This window comes from Varanus komodoensis, unplaced genomic scaffold (genome assembly GCF_004798865.1).
Source record: "Varanus komodoensis strain SLA01 unplaced genomic scaffold, ASM479886v1 scaffold10, whole genome shotgun sequence".
NCBI classification, from domain to species: domain Eukaryota; kingdom Metazoa; phylum Chordata; class Lepidosauria; order Squamata; family Varanidae; genus Varanus; species Varanus komodoensis.
The window spans coordinates 13,503,233-13,530,459 of NW_025335269.1; the positions used below are offsets into that span (position 1 = coordinate 13,503,233).

The 27,227-nt window shown below is 39.5% G+C and overlaps 1 protein-coding gene across 2 annotated transcripts in view; it reads right to left on the reverse strand.

The window, feature by feature from the left end:
- The window catches only part of POU6F2 (POU class 6 homeobox 2), a 322,643-nt gene that overhangs the window by 13,966 nt on the left and 281,450 nt on the right, over window positions 1–27,227 (reverse strand). For both annotated transcript variants that reach the window (XM_044419127.1, XM_044419128.1), the window contains 2 exons: window positions 26,009–26,155; window positions 3,719–3,925 (listed from right to left, as the gene is read on the reverse strand). In XM_044419127.1, coding sequence (XP_044275062.1) covers window positions 3,719–3,925; window positions 26,009–26,155 — 354 coding nt within the window. The remainder of the gene's footprint in view (window positions 1–3,718; window positions 3,926–26,008; window positions 26,156–27,227) is intronic.

Genomic DNA, 27,227 nt, shown 5'->3' on the forward strand with positions numbered 1-27,227 from the left:
TGCTATGAACCATTTGTCTTTAACTTGAATGCTTAAATTAATAGGCTTTGTGGCGGTTTATTCATAAGAATGGATGTCCATAATTCAGACATTCATAACCTGGGGACTGCCTGTATATTCAAAGTATTTTGTACTCACCCTGAAACATTGGAAAAGAAATCTGTGTAAAATGGGTTCCTAATATGAAAGGAATAAGAAATAGATTCAGGTATGACTCTCCATCCAGAATTCCTCCCACTTCTGAAAATACAACTGGATTACAAATAAAATATGATGGTCTGTAACCTGAGACAGAACATAAAATGCACAGACAATCTGTGTTTTATTAACTTAATATAATCCAAAGTGGCTAAAGGGTTGCTGTTGAAAAAACATCAACTTTCAAATGTATTTTTAAGCTACTCCAATATGGACCAATTCAAGCACAGCAAATTAGATTAGTTTGTGGGTTTTTTAAATAATAAATGTAATTTGGCTGCGTAAATTGGTTTGCAAGCTTTTTACTAGGATGATGTCTTTGTGGGTCAGAAAACAAATTATTCAAGCATTTAGATTAATGTAACTGAAAGTTCTCCAGCTAATAGATGTTTCTATTGGATCTTTCACTGGATCCCAGTGCATCAGGCATAAGAGTGTGTTTGAAAGTTGCTGTTGATTACAAATTCTATTAAAATGCTTCAACCTTAGATCAAGGCATTGTGTCTTACTTGTGGATTCTGCAAGGGCAGCTGTTCAGATAACATGGCAACCCACCATGGGTGATCTGGTGCCCCAACTGAGGCAGACGTTGCTCAACAGCATGAGAGAGTTCAGGTACATTTCTGGAATGAGAAAGGAACTTGGCACCTGCACAGATCTCAGGGTAAGTCCAGAGGTACAGGATTATCTTCAAGATAATCCCTTTCTCCTGGTGTTCTGTGTGCTCCCTACTGCAGTGCAAAGGAAAACTTCATGGCTTGAAGAAACTGTTTATAGAAATCACAACTTACAACACACACTGTGGGGTTGCCCCATGCCATTGGATGACAAGCTAGCACCTACCCTGTCTGGTTGGAGGGAGGGGAAACCCAGTTCTAGCACTGGCAGTGGGAAAATCAGGTATCTTTCCACAAAGACCTTCCACTTCCTAACCTGTGATTCCTCCTCCACATCTGCAGACATGTCAAGTCATGTTGAAACCTATACTGCATGGCTACCCATTTCCAGTGTGCCCAAGTCATGAAGTTTCCCATCTGATACTATTTCAAGATCTGCAGATGCTGACTTGTCCCCATAAGTATGTATGTATTAATGAAAAGCTTGTCTATCCCGTCCCCTACAGAACATCTCGGGATGGTTTACAGTAAATAAGTAGAATAAAACAAACCCCACAGCATCGGACCATTAAATAATCTGTATTCAGCCTGTGGGGACTACAATATGCCCCATAAGTCAGTTCCTGCTGCTCTTGCAAGTTGCCTGCTCCGATTTTGGAACAAGTTCATCAACAATGTACTCCTTGAGAACAAGCAGCCTAAATGTTTTCTTCCTGCTGGCCTTTAAGGGGCTACATGAACCCAGAGATGCTCCATGCAAAACATTCAGGAAGTGGTTTGGAATAGGGATGTGTGAGGAATCCATTTTGAAAGTGGAAATCCATCAGATTTCCTGGGCTCGACTCCCTGCACTCTGGTCCATTTTGACAGAGCTGTGAGTCTGAGTTCCTGGCAAGGGTGCTCGGCATTGGCATGGAGCTCACCAGAATCAAGTCCCACACAAATGCTGCACAAGCACTGTCCCTCTTCCTTGCCATGTGCAGCAGCCATTGTGCTGCTGCACATGTGCTGCAGAAGAAGGCTGTTCAAGTGATGTGCACCAGGAACAGAGCCCTACTTGAACACTGCACAAGCGGCATCCCTCTTCCACGCCACATGCAACAGCCTCTGTGCTGCACATGACAAGGAAGAAGGTTGCCAATTGCTCAACCTTCATTTTGTGAGCATTCACAGACACCTCTCACCTTGGCTAATTTCTAAGAAAGGGCTGAGAATGGGAGGAAGTTCACAAACACTAGAGGGATGGATTTTGCAAAGCGTCAATGCATTCCTAGTCTAGAAAACTTTTCCAAGGGAAATGCAGTTGCAGCTGGATCACCCTGTAGAAGGAATGCATATTTACCCTGAAAAGAGTAGATTTTGCGCAGCGATTTGTCCAGGCACTGCCTCTAGAAGTGGAACTGCAGGAGTGCATCACAGCATTGCTGATCTAAACCCAAAGGTGATGCAGGACCTTGTTCTCACTGATGAGCTTCCAGAAGATGTGGGTGAAGACTTTAAGAGGATCCAAATTTCTACTTTGACTCAGGTGAGAGAGTGGGAACAGATACCCCCACTAGACTTTGTGGGATATTGCTCAATGTCTTGGAGGTTTGAATATCTATCACTGCACACTCAAACGTATTTTTGTTTCTTATGCCTTTCAGCCTTTGATCACTGTTTCACCACTGTCTTATCCAACTTATAAACATATCCCTTATATGACAGGCATTACTTCTCTGCAGCTGTCTATAACAAAACAAATGCAGAACTTGGTGTATGAACCAAGATCCACTTGTTGCTGCCAACTTGTTGGGTTATTTAACAAACAACCCACTATGGTTTATGTTCAGGGTGGCTTAGCATAAATGCACACCCACCCTTTGAGAACTGAATGCTGGACTGGGTAGCTCTTTGGTCTGTAGTGTGGTTCTTATGTTCTCAAGGTAGCTGTTTCATTAGCATGTGAATATTAGCTAGGATCCCCAGAGATGAGGAACTAGCCTTCCCAGTATGAGCAGCAATTTGGACATGTTCCTATTTTGCCATATCATGCTGATTTCAGGTTTAGAACTGGTGGCCTATGCCTACACATCCATTTTCCTGAAATCCCTTCCCTTCCCTTCCCTTCCCTTCCCTTCCCTTCCCTTCCCTTCCCTTCCCACTACATTATGGTGACAAGAGATTTCTCCATGACCTTTGAACCCTTCTTTAGTATATCTATTACTGAGCCCTCAGTTCACCGGTCCACATACCACCATCACGCCTCGCGCCACAGCATGTTCAAATTCTCAGTGCAGCATGGGGAAATCAAGATGAAAACATGTCCATACGATGCAGTGTTCTACCACTGCCATAAGATAGCAGAGAAAAGGTCTGAACCACGACTGCCACCATCACCAACAGGATGAAAAGCCTAAGGACATGCTTCAGAGCTGCCCCTCAGGCCCTGGCACTGCATGGAGGGTGCTAGGTGCCAGGCTGGCACTGGCACCATCCAAATCTGAAGACAACCTGGTCAGTGAAAGTTGTTGAGGTGGTATATATCTGAATACCAAATACACAAGACAGTGGAAGGCCTTCAGACTTGCCTGTGAACTTTCCAAAGTCATTTGACTAACACTCTTAGAAACAGAATGCTAAACTAGGTGGGATTTTGGTTGATTGAGCAGGTCCCTTATGTTCTAAGAGACTCCTACTCCTACCTAGCAGTTTCCTGCCAGTGGGATCAAATGGCTTGATTTGGGCACTCTTCCATATTGGAAGCCTAAATATTTCCACAGAGTCTCTGGCTGTAAATGGAACATATATTCTATTACATAAGGCAGTAAACTGGTGGCAAATGAGGAAAAAACAGCAATGATGGTTAATCTAGGTATTTTGAATGTAGGTCCGTTAGTTTAAACATTACATTGGTACTTTACCTGTTGGCCTGGTTTGAGTGGTGAGAGTGTGATTCCCTGGGTGTTGATCACTGGCAATATTTGATTTCCAATTACTGTTGCAATGATTTGCCCCTGGGCATTGGTGAGTAACTGTGGTGTAATTGGCTGCACTTGAAGGCCCTGAGCTCCTCCTGCTGCCTGATTGGATGAGACTGGATTAGGCATCAATGGAATTGTTCCAATAATCTAGAAAAAATGTGAAATTCTACAGGTTAGAAATATTTAATTGTTAAAATGTATGTTAATGGAAAACATTGCCTTCAATCCATAACAGACATTTTGTCTAGTACAGAAATCATGTAATGCAATCGCTATTTTGAGCAGTGGCCACGTATGGCAGATTGTAGAAGCAATAGTAGTTTGCCCCCAAATCTCAGCAGCAAAATAGCATGGTGGCCTAAAGAGACCAACTATAACTTTAAAACAAGGCAAGCAAATGACCGACTGTTTTCCCATGGTTGCCACTGTAATTTGGTGGAACGTGCTGCAGTGCAGCCTTGAAGAAGCAATTCCAGGAGGTTGAAATTGGTCCCTAGATCTTACTTAGCCCACTGGGCAGTGATCTGGGTGAACTGAGCATGTGTCCTAGAATCCTCTGCTGCATATAGGGAATTCCTCAAGAACACAGAAATGGAAAGCATTCCCTGAAACTAAACATTGGATACACAGGCACTTTTGGCCATCTGTAGCATGTAGCCCTCAAGATGCTTTGGTTATATGAGATGTAGCACATGAATATCTTGTAAGATAGATATCTTGTAAGATAGATATCTAAGATAGATAGATTACCTTGACCTTTGTAAGATAGGTAATTTAAAGAGTCAATAATTCCAGAAAGCCATTCAAACCACCAGCATCTGAACAAAGGCAGGGCCTTTGTTCTTGAGGCCAAAAAATTGCCCAGAAACCTACCTTTGATATCTTCTGGCAAGGAATCCAGATCCATTATTTATCATTTAAAGGACATCTGTATGAGTGTGCTTTTGACAGTGAGTTTGCAAACCATTTGAAATGGTTTTGATGAGTGTCATTCTGAGGTAGTTTGGTGCGGAATACTTCAACATGAAGACCTGTGATAACTTGCTTAAAACCTCCTGACTCTTGATAACCCTTAAGGTAAATGTAAGGTGCTATTACACAGGTCTTGTGAATATTTCAGTAAGTGTCCCAGATCATCTTACTACACTGAAAATTCTTGGAGAAGTATGCTAAGGTAATTCATACATTTTTGCATTCTGTAATCAACAGAGGCAGATTTGCCCAAACAAATACAAAAAACTAAACCAACTCAAGTTGAATTGACTTAATAAATTATGGTGAAGACCTCATATTGATGGGAAAACTAATCGGCTATTAACTATTAAAAGTCCTTAGGGCACATAAGAAAAGCATGCTATAATCTGTGAGCTGCTATTTGCACAAAACACATGAAGTAGGTCATCATTTACAGATGGGAATTTATAAATGAACTCAGTTCTCCCAGGTCCAAAGCCAAAGCCCTTACTTTCCCCAGGTCACAAGGTAACAGTCAATAACTGCAGGGTTTTACAGCATTTAAAAGTTATAAATGTGGCAAAATACTTCTTTGTGGAAACATGGCATATTTGTCTGGACTTCTTTTCTTTTCGATATTATGCACAATCTGTACTGGTGGTAATAACTTCCATCTTTCCCTTTGGCCTAACAACCTCCACTTTGGACCTTTGTTTAAGGAAGCTAAAGATCTTTCCTTTTTTTATCACTTACAGAGCGATTCCAAAATATGAGCAATTCTGAAATGTTATGGCTGAATGGCAAGAAGCAACCAACCCTACATGTCAGTATGCACCTAACTTCCTATGTCCTGAGTTGTATTCTGGGAAGGTGCCAGTGATGATGGGACCTTGGGGACAAATATATGAAACCTCTGAAATATGTTATACAGTTTATCTTTTTGCAGGTAATTTGGAGAGCTCAGCTGATGCAGAATTCAAATGATCAGTCCTGTGTAATTTGGAAGGATTGTAGCCAGATGCCTTCTATCTTTACTACAACAAACGCTACCAAATGAGAAGAATTACCTTTCTTTTTATGCTGTCAGCAGAAGCCTTGCCAAAAATAAATAAATAAATAGAAATCTTTGCTTCACATGTCACAAAGGACATGGCCTTGAAGTGTCACTTCTGGGCCTGTAACTTCAGCCAACAAAGCTCCAGTCCCCACAAGGCAAAAAACTGCTGTGCTAGTTTTATCAGTAATAGAAATGTTTGCATCCACATTTAAAATGCATTTCTTGGATTGCAGTCAGGCATTTTGAGAATGACATTGCTGAAGTGAACAGTTTGTAAGGTCAGAAATAGGAGGATGGCCTCTTGTATTAAAGCGTGTTGTGCTTTTTTGATTAATGATTTATACTGAGGGGGCTACAGGGTTGTACCCCTAAATACAGAATGCCCTATCAAAATGAATTACACTTGAATGAAAGGCATAGATATTAATCCAACTCCTCACTTACATAGCACTCCAAAGACTAGTCACACAATCCAAGCATGGGTGGATGTAAAAATCAAAGAAACCCAAGCCCACAGTAACTATATATGTAGAAATATAAAGCAGGGAGCTTAGACTAGAATCTTTGTCTTTGTTAGCATTTTATTAACTATTTATTATATCTTATACCGTCCACTAGCAAAGTTTTCTTGAAGGTTCCCAACAAAGTATGTGTAGAGGAAGTGTGCCATTACACACCTGAATTTTAAAATGGTATACTATATGAACAAGTTCATCTTTAAATCTAGTACCCTGACAACAGCATTATTACTAGCTTTCCAGTGGGCAATGCAGACTTGGCACACTAGCATGTGTAGCTTTTCAGTTCAGTGGGAGGACCCATGCTATGCATAGCTCCCCTGCCTGCATGGAAGCATTGCTCCCATCAGTGTGAATGGGGAGTACTGTCTGGATCCCCCACATCCCCAAAGAATTATAGTCTTCATAATATGATTCACAGGTTGTTTAAAGCTCAACACATCTGCTAGTTGGCCTGAAAGTTTTGGATGTATAAAGGAAGGAAATATTTTATTAATAGTAAAGTTGCCTTTGGGCTCTTATTTGTTCTTTCAATTATTCAAGCACAGCTCAAAGTAAAGGCACTGTTTCCTATCTTCTTATTCCCTAAACTCATTTCCTAATGAAGCCTTCAGTCTAGGTCCATAGTTTTTATACTTATCTACCAAAAAACACAACCAGGAAGTGTAAAGATTATGAAGTGTGAAACAAGGGCAATGCAGGAACATCACAATATGGGCCATCATTATTTTGTCTTGTTTTGACCTCATTTTATCAGTTAGTTTCACCTAATCTCAAGAAAATATAAAATAATAAATAAAAATCATACTGTGATGTGACGATGACATGATATTGGAACAATAATTGCTGTTGTTTCTACATTAGGCCATCATTATGATGCACAATAATTCTCTAATTTACTCTGGGAACGTGAGAAACCAAATTTCAAATGAATATTCTAGTTAATGAGAAGGTGTTGCATTAGTAACATCAGAACTATAGTTGGATACACTAGTTAAAAGACTCTGTTCTGTGACATGTGAACTGAACAACCTTTATTCCCTTTCCTATTTTGATTAGCATTGTAAGGGTAGATTGTATTCTTAGCTTCTGTAGCAACATACCACTGTTTTGATGCAGTATAAACCACAGTATATTGTGTTACTTAACCACTAGGACCTAAGAATTACTGGGTTTATGGATTAAGGAACTGTGAATCAGCAAGCTCCTGCTTTATTATATCCATCAAATTTGTTATACTGCTGTTCTAGTATGCAAATAACAAAACAAGTCTTGGATTATCAGGGGCATACTATGGTTTCATAGCAATAAGTGTGAAGCTGTGCTTGTCTATCCTGATATCAGGATAGGTATTTGCTGGAAATTAAAAAGGCATGGTGCCTTAGAAGAGTGTAGGTCAGTGGGAAAGCCCATGCTTTGCATAGTATCAAGCCCTGATAAATCCAGGCGGGGCTGGGAAAGACTACCGCCTGAAATCTTGGAAAGCTGCTGCCAGTCACTGTTGGCAGTATTGGCCTGGATGGAGTAATGATGCGACAGTGTGTAGCAGCTTCATATGGGTCAGACTCCGATTTAGCAATTATTACCCCTCTTAAAATCAAACTCAGGTAGAGGTGCACAACTGTAGCCAAAACTAGGATACTGAGAAACAGCAAAGCTTTCAACACTCTCAGAGTGTTAAGGGGCTTGCAAAAGATTTTTTTTTTTAAGTACCCCCCCCCACCAGCATCAACTAATGAAGACTAATCTTGCTCAGCAGCCAAGATTCTCTGACAGCAGATTATCAGCTATCATTTGGAAAAAGAAACCAGGGGATGGGGTAAAATGCCCTTCTGAATGAAAGAAGGGTTGGCTATTTGGTCCAAACTTTGACCAGATAAGCTATCTTATAAGGAAGTGACAGCTTGTTGCAGGTCCCCCTTGTAATACTATATTGATAACAAAGAGTCTGTTTGAACCCTTTCCCATACAAACATACTTTTTAAAGACTTCCACATGGATATATAAGCATACCCAGTATGCAGTGTAAGGTGTCAATTCAGGAGACTCTTATGTTTGCAGTCCTCTTGCTGCTAACTGAAATTGCAACCAATTCACAGGACCATTTATAAATGGGATTTGAATAACGCAAGTGAACAAGATTTAAACTTTAGGTTCCAGGAAGAAATCATTGCTTTACTTTGCACTCAGTTGGCATTCAATCCACTTTAACAACACCTTAGAGAACCCACCCCTGGAAACTATGGGATACTCCAAACAACAAACTGCTTGAGCCATCCTATCCTCCAACAAAATTCTTTTAAGGCCCAGTTCAAACATGAGTTCAAACATCCTTTCTCCCTCCTTTCTGTTGAGGAAGAAATAAAAGTAGATCTACACTTGTTTTTGAACTGTCCTTAGCATGCTAGCAATTTATTTATTTATTTATTTATTTTCCGATTTATATCCTGCCTTTTTCCTACAAAAGGCTCAAGGCAGCTTCCATCTCCTCCTCCATCTTATCCCCACAACAACAACCCTGTGAGGTAGGTTGGGCTGAGAGTCTGTGACTGGCCCAAAGTCACTCAGTTGGCTCCATGGTGAACGGGGACTAGACCCAGATCGTCTGAGTCCCAGTCCCAGCTCTTCACCACTACACCACACTGGCTCTCTGGCTCACTGGCTATGACATCTGAACTTGGGAACTGTAATTTGTACAAACTATAGCTAGATAAAGCAAGCCAAGTTCAAATTGGTAGATCCTGGCTTGTTCTCAAACCATAGATTATTTTAAGCATACTTCCCTATTTTGGAGATCATGAGGAAACTGATTAGTTTAGAAACAAAAACCTTCAGGCTTACCCCAGTGGTCACAAAAGAGGAGAGAAGGGAAGGGAGAGCCTGAGGCTCATCACATGGCACATTCTTATAATGGGAAATAATGTTTTCTCATTATTTCTTAATTGTGCCTAAAGTTAAACTTGCTGAAAAAATAACCTTTTAGAAATAATTGGTATTCCTTTACATTAAATCCAAAATAAATTCATGAGTTCAACATTTTCTCAATGAGTTAAGGTCTGGATTTCAATGTTCTCTCAGTGAGTTAGACCCACATTCAGATTCACACATTATGTTTTTCCATGTATGCAAAATGAGTCTCCTATTTCTGCCATTTCCAGGACCAGAGAGAAACCAGCTTATCTCCTTGTATTCCGAATGGTAATGAGAATTATTCAATATGTACCGGGATTATGAGAAAGCAAGCCATCACTTAGATCAACATTAGCTAAAAAGTGTTAAAGGCTATACCAAGACGAGACACAGAAAGAGATAGGCACCCTTGTCCTTATTAAAAGAGTTAATCCAACTTCAGACTACCTGAAGTTTGCCATTCTAAGATTCTAAAACCAGCAATAAAAGTTTAAAGAACTGAAAATAACAAAGAGCCTGGGGGTGAGGGGGGGGGGACAGCTTAAAAATATGTTATCAAATATGCATTTGTTTATCACAGTCAAGTTTTATGATTCAAAGCTGATTCATATATATTTTATGAAGTGAATATCCATTGTGGTAGCAAAATTAAATGTATTTTGAAACTTGTAGGTGACATTTATCTGTCTGCTCTATCAGAAAAAAAGTTGTCATATTCCATCTAACATATATTACTTTTTCAATTTCCTGCCAGTAATGTTTCTTTAATGTTCTTTAGGGCGAGACTTCAGGATTTCTCATTTCTCACAACAAAGACCATAACTCATTATAATGATGCTAATGAGCTTTGCCCATGAAAACTGTATCACCCTTTTCACAGGTAACAATCTTTTATCCATGACCATCATGGCATTTTCTTATACATACATACAGAGGGGTGTAAAAGAGAGCTTGACGCATCCGTGCAAATCATTCATGCTGTTCCATTCTTTTTCTGCCGCTCCCTTCAGATGATCATCAGACAAAAAAAAAAAAAAGAAAAAAGATACCAACCCTTTTCAAACTGGCAATCTTCTATCTTCTTTTGTGACATTGGCATCATAACTACATATTAACAGAAATTAAAAAATGAGGAACAAGTCACACCTGTAGCATGGTAGGCGATGTTAATGAGTGTGATTCTGCTGAAGTGAGACACCATTTCTACTGATTTCTGGGTGTGGGGATGTTTAATCACATGCTTCATGTTTCTGTACTGGTGTCAGTGGGACTTAAATATGTCCATAAGAGCTGAAAGAAATAATTTTGGCATTTTGGTATTTAGAGTTGAATCAACAGAAAATAATTGTTGCTGAGATGATCAAAAGCATAAAGTTTGTCACTGAAAAATTAATTGGAGCTATGCAGGAATTTTGTGTGAGTCTCTTACATTGACTCTTAAGGATTCTGTATGAAGGTGTACAGTTCCATTGAAAGGGCAACTATTTTCCTCAGACTTCAACACTGCAATGTGCTAACTGACACTTAACACCATAAAATAAAAATGAAATAACCTTAAGGATAACATTTTCTTCTGGTGTTTAATGAGACCCACTCTATTAACTTCAAAGAGCTTGACAATGTTTGCTTCCCCTTTAGTTGATCAATTTTTAATTCCTTGATATTTGGGGTGCCATAACCTTGCTAAGTCTCTATTTGTCTATATAGAAAAATAACTGTTAAAGGTTTTTTATTACACAGAATGGAAGAAATGTTTCTTCCCTGAAGGGAAATATGGCCAACCAAGAATGTGGGGAGCCCCAATGCCAAACACTGATCACAGAAAACAACATAAAACAACAGTCCAGGAAAATATTGGACAGGACTGACTGTGGCCTCAATGTTTGTGCTGACATAGAATCATAGAATATTAGAGTTGGAAGGGGCCATGAAGGTCATTGGATCCAACCCCCTGCTGTTGCAGGACACCAATTTACATCGTCCCACTCAGATGGCTGTCCAGTTTCTTTTTGAATGTCTCCAATGTGGAACTGCCCACAATCTCTCTGGGCAACCGGTTCCACTGTCATATTGCTCTGACAGTGAGGAAACTTTTCCTGACATCTAGCCTGAACCTGGGTTGTTGCAACTTGAGCTGATCATTCCATGTCCTTCACTCTGGTATCAGTGAGATCTTGACCTTCCTCTTTGTGACAGCCTTTGAAGTACTTATAGAGAGATATCATGCACCCCCTGCCTCAGTCCTCTCTTCTCAAGGCTGAACATGTCCAGTTCTCTCAGTCTCTACTCATAGGGCAGTGTTTCCAAACCCTGGATAATCTTTGCTGCCACCCCCAGGACCTTTTCTAATTTTTCTGCATCTTTCTTAAAACTTGGTGCCCAGAACTGGACACAGTATTCCAGCTGGGGTCTGACTAGTGGGGAATATAGGAGAACTACCATTTCTCGTGATTTGGAAGTAACACTTCTATTAATACATCTCAATATAGCATTTGCTGTTTTGTGACTGCATCACATTGTTGGCTCATATTTAGCCTATCGTCCACAATTACTTCAAGGTCTTTTTTCTTTTTCCACTCTGTTGAGCCCCATATCTTCCATCTTGTATCAATGTATTTGGTTCCTTTTTCCTTGGTGGGGGACTTGGCACTTGTTCTTACTGAATTTCATTCTGTTGCTTTGAGCCCAGAGTTCAAGTGTATCAAGATCACCCTGGATCTTCATTCTGTCTTCTAGAATAGTTGCTCTTTCACCCAGTTTTGTATCATCTGCAAATCTGACTATCTTTCCTTGTATTTCCTCATCTAAATCATTAGTAAAGATATTGAATAGCACTGGGCACAGGACTGAACCCTGGAAGAATGATGAGAATGACTCCTGCAGCTGCAATGTATGCCATGTGATTGGCCCCAATAGAGACAAAAATGAATATATCTGGTGTGACAGCAAAGAGGAAAGGTTTAATTTGATGATATGATGGAAACCAATAAAAAAGACTAATTTCTTTTGCCAAGAGGCAGTGCTCCCCTAATCCAGATCCTCAGTGCTATATTATGTGTATTTACATTCACTGTTTCCCTTTCACTTTGAGTCTATCTGTCCATCTATCCATCTTCCCATGGAATAAGTCATGTCATAGCTTAATAAATATATCCTTGGGAGAGGTCCAAGTCTCGAAAGGCTACAACTAGTAAGTAAAAATTAAACATTTTTTTCAGCGATGACCTATTTATACATTTTCCTTCCCTGATTCTTCCATACATATAATTTTTACATTTCTCCAGTAACTGGCCTCTCTCATCTCTCTCTAAACTGTCTCCCTGATATCCTGATCATTCTCTGATCTATTTCTCTTTTCTTATCTCCTGGGTGGATGCTAATATGACACATCCAACCTCTAAAACAAACCATTTATTTTAAGAGTTGGCAATGGCAAAGTATTTGATGCATCAAACATTAAAATGAATGCTTATTTCTGTATTATCTTGCCTGCATATATACTTTTTTTTAGAAAGCAAAAGACCCATGTTTTTAAATGGAAAGGGTGTTTATCCTCCTAAATCTACAGCAGAAAACATACTAATGACAGGTACTATGAAGATAGGAGCTTTTTGTGGAATGGGGAAGAAAGTCAGAGTAAAACTGAAGGGCTATGATAATATCTTGGTAATATTTGCTTCAATCTAGCTGTGGGCTATATACATGTAGAACACATTTCTAGATGTCTATTCCTGCTGGGAAGGGCAAATGGTTACGGTATGCATGAATCCCCTGCTTGGTACTGCAACCAGATCCCCCCAGTTAGATTACAACAATGCATTCTATGTTGGGCTACCTTGGAAGATGGATTAGAAACTACATGTTGTGTAAAACGCAATGGCAGATTGATAGTGGTTACTCAGTATTACACTGAGTTTTGGACCAACTTCTTATACAGTGCCAAGCCCAATGCAAGGTACTGATTTTAAGTGGTGACACCTAAAATGGCTTGAGACCACAATACCTGACAGAACACTTCCTCTCCTCCTGTGCTCTGTACACACTATGATCAACATCTAATTGACTCCTCCAAGGGAGATTCAAAGATTGGCAACAGATGCAGGGCCTTTGTGTTGGTGTCCTCCCTGACTGCCATGCTTTCTCTAACTGAGGCTTACCTGGCACTACACTAATCACCTATTTAGCACTGTTTCAAGATTTTTCTCTGTTCTCGGGTACATGAGCTTCTTAATTTGTTTTGATTGGATTTGTTCAGCCAACCCCAGTCGGCATACTGCTAGGACTTGCAATCCAATCCCTGTTTCCTGCCTACGATCTAGCACTGACAAATAAAAAGGAAATGCAAATGTATTTGTCAGTGTCACTCGAGTAACAGTGACCAAGATCTGGTTTCTTCAAACTTAGGCTGTCAATGACTCAGTCAAACACCTCCATAACTTCCACCTCTTTCCAATGCACTGATTGCCCCACTCATTTAACTATGTTTTTTATTTTTTACAGCTGTAAGACTGAACTTATGCTCTGTTTTATTTTCCTGAGTGATCATTAGGGAAGTTTTTAGATCACATGAATATTCTCAGTATGTAAACTGGGAGCTGTCTATTGTTTCTCGTTTTCTGTGCATCAAAAATTGTGTGCATGGCTCTGTGTGGCAACTAGTGATAAAACCAGAAACCATCTGTAGCATTGCAAGTGGTAGCAAGCCAAGGCCAAAGTGCTCATGCAACAATTACTGTTATGTTCAAGTATCTCTATACAAGATGTGATTTAACCTTGGCTTCTGAATAATGTAATGTCAAGAATAGAAGCCAGAATGAAACTGAACTTATTGATTGGACCAAGTGGAAACAGGTATTGTTAGATGCCTGAATAAATAAAATTATTGTAATCTCCTATTTTCTAAAGAGAAGCTGGTGTACAGAGTTTAATGAAGCAAGCATGCTCTCTCCTCCCCACCTCCTCAAACTCTCCACACAGCAAGAAATTCTCCCTTTCCTTATCTGATGGGTGATTCCACCCTCCTCAGTGAGGCTAGAAAGCAGTAATGAACAAATCCCTTCTCTTGCTCTCCAAAATGTCCTCTTCCACTCTCATTCTGAGAATGGATTCAAATAATATGTCCCAATGTGTAGGCTGCTCAAAACACTTCACTGTGGTAACACTCAGTGTGGGTGGCTGTAATGTTTGAAAGCCTCTTACTGGGTATGCAGCCCAATCATGTTGAGAGTCTCCAAGCTGGTGTCACACATTTCTGATGGCCTTGTGCAATGACTCTCTGCATACTCATGACAGTCTCAACAATAAGCTAGAAGTATGTCTCCGACTTTGTTTAAATCCCAGCACCCCAACCAGCTCTGCATAGTTCATGGTAGCATAATATGCAATATTTGAAGAGTAAGGTATCAGTGCAATCGTCTTAAGACACTCAGATTCTTAGTTGCTGTAAGACAGAATCAGCCCTCATCTTTATGATTTATGGAAGATGGACTCATCCAGTTACAGCAGGGATGGGCACCTTTTTTTTCCTGTCAAGGGCCATATTCCCTCATTGGGAACCAACTCAGGGGCTCTGTCTGGCAGTAGGCAGGGCTGAAGCCAGCAGTGCATACTGAGCAGAAAATGGGTGCACCCTCCTTTTGCCTTCTTCTTCTTCTTTTGCCACCCCTTTCTCCCTCTCTTCTTCCTTCCCATGCAGTAGGCTGTCAAAGAAATGGTAGATGGGTTTTGCGGACCAAATGCAGAGGGGCTACGAGCCACAGGTTGCCCTTCTCTGCCTTACGACCAAGAGTTTCCCCTAAACTTGTTGCTTACCTCCATAGATAAGGAGATGTATAGATAAACCCCAAATATATTTTCCAGCAGTACTACATATAGTATGGGTTATTCATATTTTGAATCCCAGCCTAAGAAATATAGAAATACTTATCATAAAATATAAACTATTACACCATAAGTGTTATCTTCAGTGACTTTTCTTATTTAATAAATTATAACCCAGTTTTCAACAACAAAACTCAAAGTGGATCACAAGTCATTTACACACAAGGATAGGGAAGTAGAATGATAAATATTTCATACCATTTTCATGGAAGACACTGAAATTATGGGCAATAGAATATTGAAGAATCAGAAACCATTGGAAAAATGAAAATAAACAGTAATCATAAAGTTCCAAATTAGTTATGCAAATGAATAAAAGCAACCCAATGAATAGCAGAACAAAGGAATGGTTATTAATGAAAATGATTGGAATAACTAATATCGTGGGGGAGTTTCTTGCACATTTCTAGGAAGGTTTGCACTTTAGAGGAACAAGTGCATGGAAATTACTAAAAGTCCCAATCTGCTGGGCTTATTTCTGTATCCCATTTTATACAGCCCATTCCCCCCTTCAGAGCTCTGATATGAAAAGATCAGGAAAGTTTAAATTCTGGAGTGGAGGAGTTGTGGCAAGAGAGCAGTGCAGAACTCCTTCAGCTTCCCCCTGCTTCTGAAGTGATTAGGAGAAAGCTGTGTTCAAAGACATGGATATCAGGGCAAGTGTGAGTGAACATGTCATCAAGACCTCAGAACTGGCACCTGACCCATCCTATGGGGGTTTCACGCATCCCATCTTATGCAGCAACCCTGTTATAAATTCAACACTTCTTGAAATCTCATTTGCATTAAGTACAAGAATGACCAATGAGGTTTTTTTTAATCCCATTGTCTAGATCAGCTATAAGGAGGCTGGGCTACCGTTGTTCAAGCAGTCAGGCATTAAGCTAAATTTGATCCTCCTATCATCACTTCCACCTGTAGAACTTGACTGGTGGCAGCAGTAGTGGAAAACATTACATGAAATAAGAGGCCAGAGCAGAAATAGCCTAAGGCAGTGAGGGTGAAATGGAACAGCTGCCTTAAAGGTGTTTTTGTGAGGCAACTCTGCCCCAGGCAAGTATATTGATTTTAGAACTCCCTCCAGAGCAGCAAAAGCTTGGACATGGTTATGCTCCTGAAGGACACATAACATACTCTCCTTAGCCATAGCGTGTCATCCAGAAGGCACTAGAAAAGATTAGCTGATTCCTACCCACATGACAAAGAGAGAACTTTAAAATTGTTCCATCAATTCATTTCCATATTTTTATCTTGCCTTCCTGTTCAAATAATCAAGGTGACTACCAAAACCAGGTAATGAATAAGTACTGGTTAAAAAAATGAAAATAAAATTAGTACAATAATCTAAAACATCTTTAAAAGAATCAAGAATGCCATTTTATTTTTTAAAAAACCCACTTAAAATTGAATGTAAGAAACATCCAAAACCACTGCCTCCAAAATAAACAATATTTACTGCTCACTAAAAGACAAGCAACAATGACCATGCAAACTTCTCTTGGAAAGCTATCACCAAAATGACCTTCTCTCCTGTACTAATAGGTCATAATATTCAGGCAGGTTCATATAGGAAAGGATACTGCTTGATACACTGAGGTACCATGCTGTGTGGAGATATAAAGGTTAAAACAGCATCTTGGATTTAGTTTGGAAACAAGTGTAGAGGATCAGAGTAATATGACTTGATCCTGGGTAACAGGGTTAGGGTTAGGTGTTTTTTTTGTTCTTAGTCAAGTGAATTTTCCAAACTGTCTTCAAGGAAAGTCCCTGAATGACTGAAGGTAAAAATAAAGAAAAATGAAAATCACAGCATGGTGCATCTGGCATTCAAGTGAAAGCTGGGAAAAGATGCTCCTTACCACACTGTCATGACCATCAAGGCACAGTCCTGCATCCAGGAAAGCTTTGAGTTTCCTGCACTTATATGGGAGTTTACTGTGGTCCTTTTTAGCATCTTAGTGGCAAACCTGTGTTGCCATAAGTCAGAGAAAACTTGACAGTACATAACAACAACAGTGCTAAACCTGAAGCAGCATCTAAAAGAAAGAAATCGTATGTTCTGTGGTTTCCTATGCCAACAAGCTACATTGAAAAGTGCCATCTTTTCATTTACTAATTCAAGCCCAGCTCCACTGTTGATTTTGTCAGTGGGGCAAAATTAATAGTATAAAAGATTTTATAGCCTGACTAGCCTGAAGTGCCTGATCCTGCCTAATCTTAAAACCTAAGCCGGATCTGGCCTTGTTGAAATCTGGATGACTGACTTAGGAGAGGTTCAGCTATGGGCAGTATAGACATATAATGTAATAGTAGTAAGTTTATTGTATTTAGCCATAGGCCATTACAAATATACAAAGCAAAACAACGAATTAACAAATAAACCATAAATCAGTTGTAGCAAAACATAATACTAAAAAAAGACCAGCCATAAATAATAATGATAGTAATGCACTCGTACTATTTCGATTACTATAACAGGTAAATACCAATTGAAAAAGTAATTATTGTGACTTTACTCTTAAACACTGAAACTGTATTTTAAATCTTTACAGTGTGTCTAGGTTCTATTTGGCTATGATTTTTAATTTGATACAGTGCTTTTAAACTTTTATACTGTGTTTCATCATTATGTTTTATGGTTTTAATTGTTGTGATCTGTCCAGAGAACTTCAGGTATTGGGTGGTACAGAGATGTTATAAATAAATGACGAAACTCAAGGCAACACAAATTGACAACTGTTGAGGCATATCTTCACAAAACTACTAGCTAATGCCACTGGTAAAAATTATCATAAAGACAGTGTTCGCGAAAGATGATGATCATGACAACCAATGATGTCTCCATTGTTCTTCCCCATCCTGTGAAACATAGAGTACTCTGTAGAAGCGTTAAGTCCCGCTTTGACTTTTCCAAAAGTTGTTATGTTGGAACTTGAAATTAAAAAGGGTTTAACTGGTATAACACTTGATGTATACAAGATGCTCAACACTGTGAAAGTACAAAGTGTTTTTATTGTGGCACAGAACTTAAGTAAACAAAAACAAATGTGCATTTCCTGATTGCTTAAGTATTCAGTGCTTTTGTTCTGCTTTTGTTCTGATATGACAAAATATGCAAGGCTGCACCCGACTGTCTCTAAAAGTCATAGTTCACAGTTGAATGAAGTGCACCTGTGTGCAGTTTCAATGCCACATTAACTTGTATCAAATATACCTGTTTCCAGAAGATCCCAGAGTTTGCTAGAGAGCATACCTAAACAATAAACATCGTAAAGGCGAAGAAGCTATCCAAGCAACTAAGTTCTGAATCAGAGAGATAAAAACTTACACAACCAACAAGTGTGGTTTACTTAAGTTTTGTGCCAGAATAAACCCATTTTGCACCTTCACAATGCTGAATATCTTGTGTGCAACAAGAGGTACAGTGCCAATGAAATCCATTTCAATTCCAGGCCATAACACAACACAATGTGTTGGGTGTGTTGCTTTTATTTATATATTTGTAGAAGTAAAAATTGGGAAAATAGGAGGCCTCATTCTTTCATTTTTGTATTTCCAAACACAGATCATCATAAGCAAGCTGTCCTCAGTTCCAGCGAAAGTAAGAAAGAACAAATAATACTTCCTCAATGGTTTGCTGCTAAAAGCATTAGGGAGTAACTCTATAGACTCATGTCATTGGTGCTGGAGCCATAGGATTATTAGGAGTCCCAGTTCTGTAGTCCTGCGACCTCAGAGATGGGATTCTGAATGCTGAGCCCCCACTTTGCAGTAGCAAAGAAAGAACCAGTCTGGCAGTCTCTCTGAGGTCCCAAGTTGACCCCAAAGAGGAGGAAAGTGGATATGTGAGAGGAGAGGGGAAGAGGCTGGAGCTGACATATGACAGCTCAAATGGCACCCCAGCCTGCATCCCTCTCCTTCCACCCTGCTTCATCTAGATGGCAGAGAATGACCTTCTAGATGAAGTGCAGGGTGCAAGATCTAGTGGGGGGTAAAGGCCACCCCCACTGGGCCTCATTTGGCTCACTGAATGCACATAACTCTCCAGGTTTGGAGGCTTACATGCATCACGAGTGGGAGGCACTGGACCGTGCTCTTAGGGTGGAGAAACCAACTTCTAAGAGAACTGAACATTGCTTGAGAGGGGACATCATTCCACATGGCATGGAGTGCCCACAATCTTCTTTTGTCTTGCCCTTGCCTCTGGTTTTAGGAACATAAGATCCTGAACACAGCAAATGTAAAAACAAGATGAATGTACAGACAATGTGCAATATCCCATTTTTCACACCAGTTTCCTGTCTCTGGGGGGTGGGGGTGGGGAGACATAATCTGCTTCCAGCTGAATTTGTATTGAATTTTGAAATTTTCTTCCAGAGTAGTTGCACAGACTGTTGTGGAACTACTCCAGAGGGTATTGTCAAGGCTGCATCTGCTTTCTTCATTGAAAACACTTGCAGCGCTAGAAGGAGAAAAAAAAAAAAGCAATTGTGAAGAAACAGGACATGGACCCATTAAAAAGTAGTCACCCAGAGTCTCTTCAAAAAGGTTATGCTTTGGAACTTTACAAATCAATCCATAAAGAGAGTCAGGTCCTATTTTGTAATTCTTTCCACTCTTTTTATAGCACATGACATATTACATTGTACCATACAGTGCATGGTGACAAAATGTCCCCTTCTTATTTGATTGTGATCCCTTCACTGGATTTGAAAAGGGGTATTTTATTTCCTTTGCTTTAAAATATACTAGCTTTTTAGCTGATGAAGTATTTTATTTTATTAGTTGGGAGCTGATGCTTAACCAAAATGGAGCAGCAGGGTGGGGGAGACATATATATATATATATATATATATATATATGTATGTATGTATGTATGTATGTATGTATGTATGTATGTATGAAATGAAAAGGCCCTTGGCAGTATTAGGAAGGCCTGGGATGAAATAATACACTTTTAATAATGAGGGATAGAGCTACAGCTTTTGCTGATGGCTGTGACCGGCTCTGTGACCTGATTATGTCGCAGAGTGTCAGCAGCTGAGACACTACAAAAGCGAGCGCATCCCATCAAATCTATCTCCATTGTAATCACTCTCGCTGCTGAGAGGCTTGTTAGGAGCAGAGAACGATCAGGCCTTATTAGCACTATTTACCCAAAAGATGCTCAGAGAGCCAATGGGCACCTTCTCATCAGGATAATGAGAACCAAAGTACTCCCATTATCGAACTGGATCAACCACACCATACTACCTGCTCTGCTGGCAAGCTAATTGTGGATTAAACCTCTCCGAAGGCAGTTAATGTTTGCTAATTAGTGGAAGCCATACTAGAGGCTTTCTTGTCTTTTAGGAAGACGATTTCCCTGTCAATGAAGCAGTGCGTATGCCCAGCACCAGTAAAGTCCTTTGTATACCTCCTAAGCTACATTCTGACCCTGTTAATCCACTGTGTAATTAAAATTCTGTAACACAATAGCAATACGACAAGCCTTTTTTCCCTTTTATTTGTAAAAGTACTCAACATCATATACTTCTATCAATGTGTATTGCTAGCTGAGGCAATATAGTCATGTAAATTGGTAAAATTAATTGTGCTATTCTTTTAAAATATATGCTTGTTTATGAAAATGTGAGAAGCCAGCTTGCAGATCTCACGTTAAACATGTGAGGAGCCATTTAAGTCAATTTTATTACTCAAGTGTAAAGAAAGAAAAGATTGGGCAGCTTATTTTAGACAAATAAAATCACTGTATAGATCTTAAGATCAACACCTGCATATTAATAGAAAAATGGTTCTTCAGAAGAATTGTAGGAGGTCTAATCTTTTTACAGAATGATGGACAAGTAATTTCTTTGGGTGGTACTCTTTTGAACAATTCCTTGGTCAGAAAATTGAGCCTGAACATTTAAATAGATTCATAATGAAGTTTTTGTAGTACAATTGTTAGCTTCCACACCGGCTGTTTTTTCTAGAATGGACATTATTCATTCTATAAATTTTTATGTAAAATCCAAAAGCCGATACCATTCTAGCCGACAGTATTGCATTCTGTTATTTTCCAGTTTGTCCTCCCAATCCTTTCCTGTCTCTTATATGTGGATTAGAAAACATACTAACAACAGTTAAAATTGCAAATGTGGTGGCAGCCTTTCCAGTACAAACTGACACCCGTACTCTTTCATAATTCAAATTTAATTAGCAGAGTCAAGAAGAAGGCTCTGTGAGGGAGCGTTTTGGATGTAGTGTAGAGATGCATCTTTAACAGTAGAGATGCATGTAAGGGGTTCACCAACACTCTACAGGGCTATTTTATTTATAGGCCCGAAGGACAACATTAATGGAAGGAAAATAAGTGAGAAGCATACAGAGTAGAAAAAAGAACATGCTTACTATCACATTACATGAAACCTTACTCACAATTGTCTATCATCAGCTATTTGGCAGGACCCAGGCTTATGCCACATCAACCAACTTTTCTTTGACTGCTGCTTCACAGAGATATAACTGCCTTGGAGATAGTGAGGACTTTATTCTCTTCCTTCTTGTATGCTGCTTTGTATCAAGGAGGAGGAAGCTTCCATCTGGACAGACAGCTCCAAATACCATTCTGCAAAACCTGCCAGATCACTTTGTTATACCTTCACTCCAGGGGCTTCTTTCCAAATATGAACTCCTCACTCCTTAAAATCTGTTAGGAGAACCCAACAAGGTGACCTGCCACTCAAGAGGTTTGATCAGCAGTGAGGAGAGCAGGAACTTTTTAACCATTCCTCCAAGGCTGTAGAAGAAGGAAATTAGCTATGTGTGATAATAGCCTAAGGGGCCTCTCTCTGCTAATTGCAGCACAGAAGAGGTGCTGGAGGAGCTTTCTCTGTCAGCCACATTGCCCCTGAAGAATGGCTGCGTTCAGTCTAGGGATGGGATGAACCTAGCAGAATCCATCCCTCTAGCATTTGGAAAATTCCTTTCATCCTCAGCTTGCTCTTGCAAAGCGAGCCAAGGGGAAGTCCACAAATGTTGGCTGAATGAAGGGTGCACAACTGGGAATCTTCCTCTGCATCAGGTGCGGCAGCCCAAATGAAAGAGGGACGCTGTAGAAGAGGAACACTGCCTGTATAGCACATGGGACTCAGTTCCTGGTGAGCGACCCATGAATGCTGGTGACACTTGCCAGGGGCTCAGACTCAGGACTGCTGCAAAGTGAGTCAGCGTCTAGGCTGTCAAGCCCAGAGAATCCAATGGATTCCCACCCTGAAAAGGATTCCTCACACATTCCCCTTATTCAGACAATGTGATAACCACTTTCAAAAACTGAATGTATGTTGTGAATTGCGAGTTTTTCTGATTAATAAAGCATGATTAGTTAGTGTGGCTGGGTTCATATAACACAATAGCCCACTTTTCAATAACCCATGGTTCAACAAGATCCCACATTCAACCTTTGAGTGTGAGTTATCAACTGGATTCACATACAACAAGCAACTCTGTGTGTTTACCGTATTGTCCCCATTTATATTGTACAAGGGTTCTTCAAAAAGTTTCTACACTTATATAAACTCTATTTATTAAGAATTTCAAAAACAAATTACATCATTTTTCTACATAGCCACCTTCCTTTGCGATGCATTTTTTCCAGCATTGTACCAACTTTTTAATGCCATCAGCAAAAATATATATATAAAATTTATTTATAAAAGTGCGGACACTTTTTGAAGACCCCCTTGTATATTTCCATGCTGTCTCCCTGCTTCCAAAAGTAAACAAGAAGACTAGACATATTGCTAGACCAATGGGACTGAAGCAAGCAATGATCCATCTGTTGCTAAGGAGCTGATTGCAACTAAGACTGCAGACTAGATTTGACCACTCTTGATTGGGAATTCTATGCTGTTTCCATACCAAGAATGGTAACAAGGTGATTTTGGATCCAGATGATTAGAGAAGTCATGGTGAAGTACAGAAACCTTAGAAGAGATCTTCTCCCCTTATCCCAATGAATAGTTCGCAATGTTGTGTACTCTTCAGGAAGGTGCTTGAAATCTGATTGTCTGGCTGGTTATGGGTTTCTCTTCTTAGAATATCTATGTTTCTCTTGCAAATCAGTTTGTTCTTGCTGTGATTTTAGCATGACAAATTGTAGTTTTATTTTTAATTACATTGGATAACCACCAGATTTTATAAATTTGTGAGCTGTACCAGGTACAAAAGAAGCAGGACAGAAATAATTTATAACACATTAATAAGCTTCTTTAAAAAGCTATGTATTTTTCCTATATATAGTTCCCTTTTTAGGATTCTATAAACATGAAGGCCAATGAGACAAAACTTGCTATTTAAATCATTTTAAACCCTTAATTTACATGGATTTTTACTTGTAACAACTTCTGGGCTCTTCTGTAAACAGCTACTACTCAATTGACTATTGCAGTTTTGTAAAAATGGGGCCCTTCATACCCCCAAAAACTGTAGAATTACCAGCTCCGGTATACAAAAGAAATGTGCAGTCTCTTACACAGTTTTATTTAAGCACAGGACAGATAGATTTCCCCAATAGTTTAGCAACACAACCTGATTGTTTGCTTTCCTGGGAGAGTCTGAAAAAGGAGGGGGGGAAACCCTTCGACTGACAAACTGTCATGGTTTTATATATCAGAGTCTTAAATTTACGTCCCAAGTGCCTGGTGCCTCCTCTGTGAGAGGAGAATTTGCACTGTTTCTGAAGCACAGATATAAACAAGCAAGCTTTCTTGTTGGGGCTGATCTGACTATGAGTTATAGGTATTATAACCAACTTTTCTTCTATTCCAATACTCTGTCCCTAACAGAAATCTTAATAGGCTTTTGAGAACCTCTATTTAAAGCTGGCTGCATAAAACGATCCTTTGATGAAAAGGGATTGAAACAAGGGTTAAAGTAGACACTGAAAGGTTATTGTAGAGGGCACAATGGTCGTGCAATCCTCCTTTAATATGTGTGGTGTGCACCTGCGATAAGATGATTCATTAGATAAGGCCTCACTTTGACAAGCTCCATCGTTCAACCCTCGGGGTAGTGATGGAACAATTCTGTACCCACCCAGTAAATATAACAAGGTCAGCATTTTTCCTTGTGGGATGTATACAAGGAGTGAAGCTCCAGATGCATCTTTGTTCATGTGTTATGTTAATAATGATAAAAGAAAGAAAACCCCAAAACAAGCATTAGGCTACAGGGTGCTCCTTTTTAATATTTAAAAAGCACTGGACAGAATAAAATAAATGCCACGTCTGACTCAGGTAAGTAGATTGGTGATATCAAATCATAGCAAAGAGAATAATTCATCATTTCTGCATTTTTCCGTTCTATGCCAAGATCTGAGCAAGCACACATTCACAAGCACTGGTTTCAAGAACAACAGCATTGCTTTGACTCTGAAGATATGATATTTCTTCTCCTCACAGAACCTGTAATGAGACGACTGTACTTCTGCAAATTTTGGGCATTTCCTGGCTATAGTCTTGTTGGCACTAAGTTCATTCTTAGAAGGAATTATTTCACCAAAGCTGACGGATCTATTTACGTGCTTAAATCTGTTGAAATCCTATACTCACTTCTCGGGGTGTAAGCCCCATTGAACTCTGTGGGAATTACCTGAGTTGACACACAGAGCATTGCTTGGTCAGGGTGTACATTGCAAGTCTGCATATGGTGAAATAGCAAGTTTTGGGCCAGTGCAGGCCAGACCTCACAAGCATATAGTGCATTATGTTAGTACAGCCCTACACAATACATATGTAGGTATTGTATGAAGCTCACAGCTTGCATGAAGAAACTGCCACTTAAAAATAAAGCAACTACAAATATGCTAAAAAATAATTACAATGTTGGAAACTGACAGATTCATCCCTGCTTTACAGCTCCTCTATTTTAAGAGCACCCTTTAATTGCAATCCATAAGATTAAGCTGTGAATTATACTGATGTTGCTAATTATCCGTGCAAATTATAGATGAATAATTAGCAGCATTGTTATTCTCCCACTATGTATGTTTATTTGGTAAAAACCAAGGCTAATTAAGCATTTTTTAAAGACCGCAGCAGTTCTAATCCATACAAGTGAAGGATATTGCACAGCCAAATGTTGAACAAAGGTTGCATAGGACTAATCATGCTAAAGCTGGACTATTCTTACTAGGAAGTGCAGCAGTTCTATATGAAGTAAGCCCCATTGAACATCCAAGTACACAATTATAAGGCTGGGCTGAAGGTCCCATTTATTTCAGTGGGAGGGCTTAAAAGCTAACAGAACTCCTACGGAAATAACAGTCCTTAACTTTGATTTGAACATGACCAATGGCATCTGCTTCCAAAGATGTCTCAAGTGATTCTTACACCCATTTTAAGAGGTTTTGTGCCATTGTTATTAATTCTAAAGCTGAGCATTGTAACCTGCTCTCAAGCTTTCTTAAGCAATAACGAAGACCTGTTGATTTTGGTAATCTTATAGAAAATCATGATGGAGTAAAGTGAAGAATTTGCAGACATGAACACTCAAAACCTAGACATCTGTTTCTTATTTTCAATATTAGATAGGATAATCCAAAATAAATGTTTGTTTATAAAAAAAAGCAACAACAAAGCAATACTAATAAGTTGGATCTAGACTTTGTCACAGAAAAGAGCCATTAAACTAAGGAGACCAGTGAGCAATTATGCCTAAGTCTGGATCCAACCTACTGATTCTACTCTCACTCTCTCTAAACATTTCTACTTTTTATCTTTTGTCAGGAAAGACTGTTTATTTTCTTCCTGTCTCCCACCACCATATGTGTACAACCACAAAATGTTGTCATGCATAAGAAATTTATTTCTACCCCAAGATCAATATGCCACATGTATTCTTCATTTCCCCCCTGCATTGTCCACTCACCTGTCCTTGTGCATTAGTGACTAGTTGACCTGTGACCCCCTGAAGACTGGAGAGCGCATTGCCAAAGGCCTGTGAGTTTGCTATTGAGCCCATGGCGGCGGCGGCTGCTGCTGCTGCCGCTTGACTTGCTAGAGGAGCATTAACCAGCTGAAAACAGGAAGAAAAGAGCAAAGAGTAAGGCCAGTGATAATGACTCCATTGCTATACGAAACACAGTGCTAATTGACCTTATGATCTCAACTTGATGTAGAGGTGCATTTAATCTTAAACAGTGTTCAAGAGCCTTTTACAATGAGGATATCAGGCAGTTTGATCCTAAAGACCTTACAAGTTCTGCCAGCATCACTGGAAATGATTTCAATTTAAGTGGATCACAGTCAAAAGGGAATATGGCCAAATAATCTTTTCCAACTGCAAAATTACTGAAACACAGATTTGGACTTTTAAAAATGAAAATGTTATATTATTATTAAAATTAAAATTGATTTATTTAAAATGCAATCCATCAGCTGTATTATGAAATGATAAACAGTTCAGGGAAGACTGTATCACATATATATTTTAACTAGCTCAGAGGGTGAAAAATCTGTATTACGCTTCCCTGAGTTAGCCAGCACAGTCATTTAGCCAAAGCTCCATCCTAGGAAAACAATCCACCTGTCTCAGTTTTAAATAAGCTTCCCTCTACCTACCTACCTTCCTTCTTCCCTTCCTTCCACCCACTGTAGTATACGTACCTATGTGAGCTAAAGCCCAAACCCAAGGAATGGACATTGCAAAAGAGCCACATACTAAACAATTCCAAATAGCATTACAGATGTCAGGTAGACAAAGGGGAGAGGTTCTGCTGTAGCTCAGCTTGTTTGAACGCACAGCCTGTCTGTTCAAATGGAAAGCTTACACAACAGGTTAACTGCTGCCTTGAAGTCTCCCTCATATTTAAGCTTTCCACAAGCAGAGAAATGTTGAAAAGGGCGTACCTCCAAACAAACAATTCCACATGTGGATTATGAAGTGGCACAATCCTATTTAGAAGAGCACACCAGGCACTGCTGTCAGTGTTTGAATCAAATGTTAGATGTGTTTATGTCTGTAAAATTCAGTACAAGAAGGAAAAATGAAATGGCAAAAATTCTAAGAACAAATGTACCATGCAAAGTTTTGGATGTCCCAGGGAGTATACTAACCAAATCACAGGTTGTTTAATAGACACTAAATC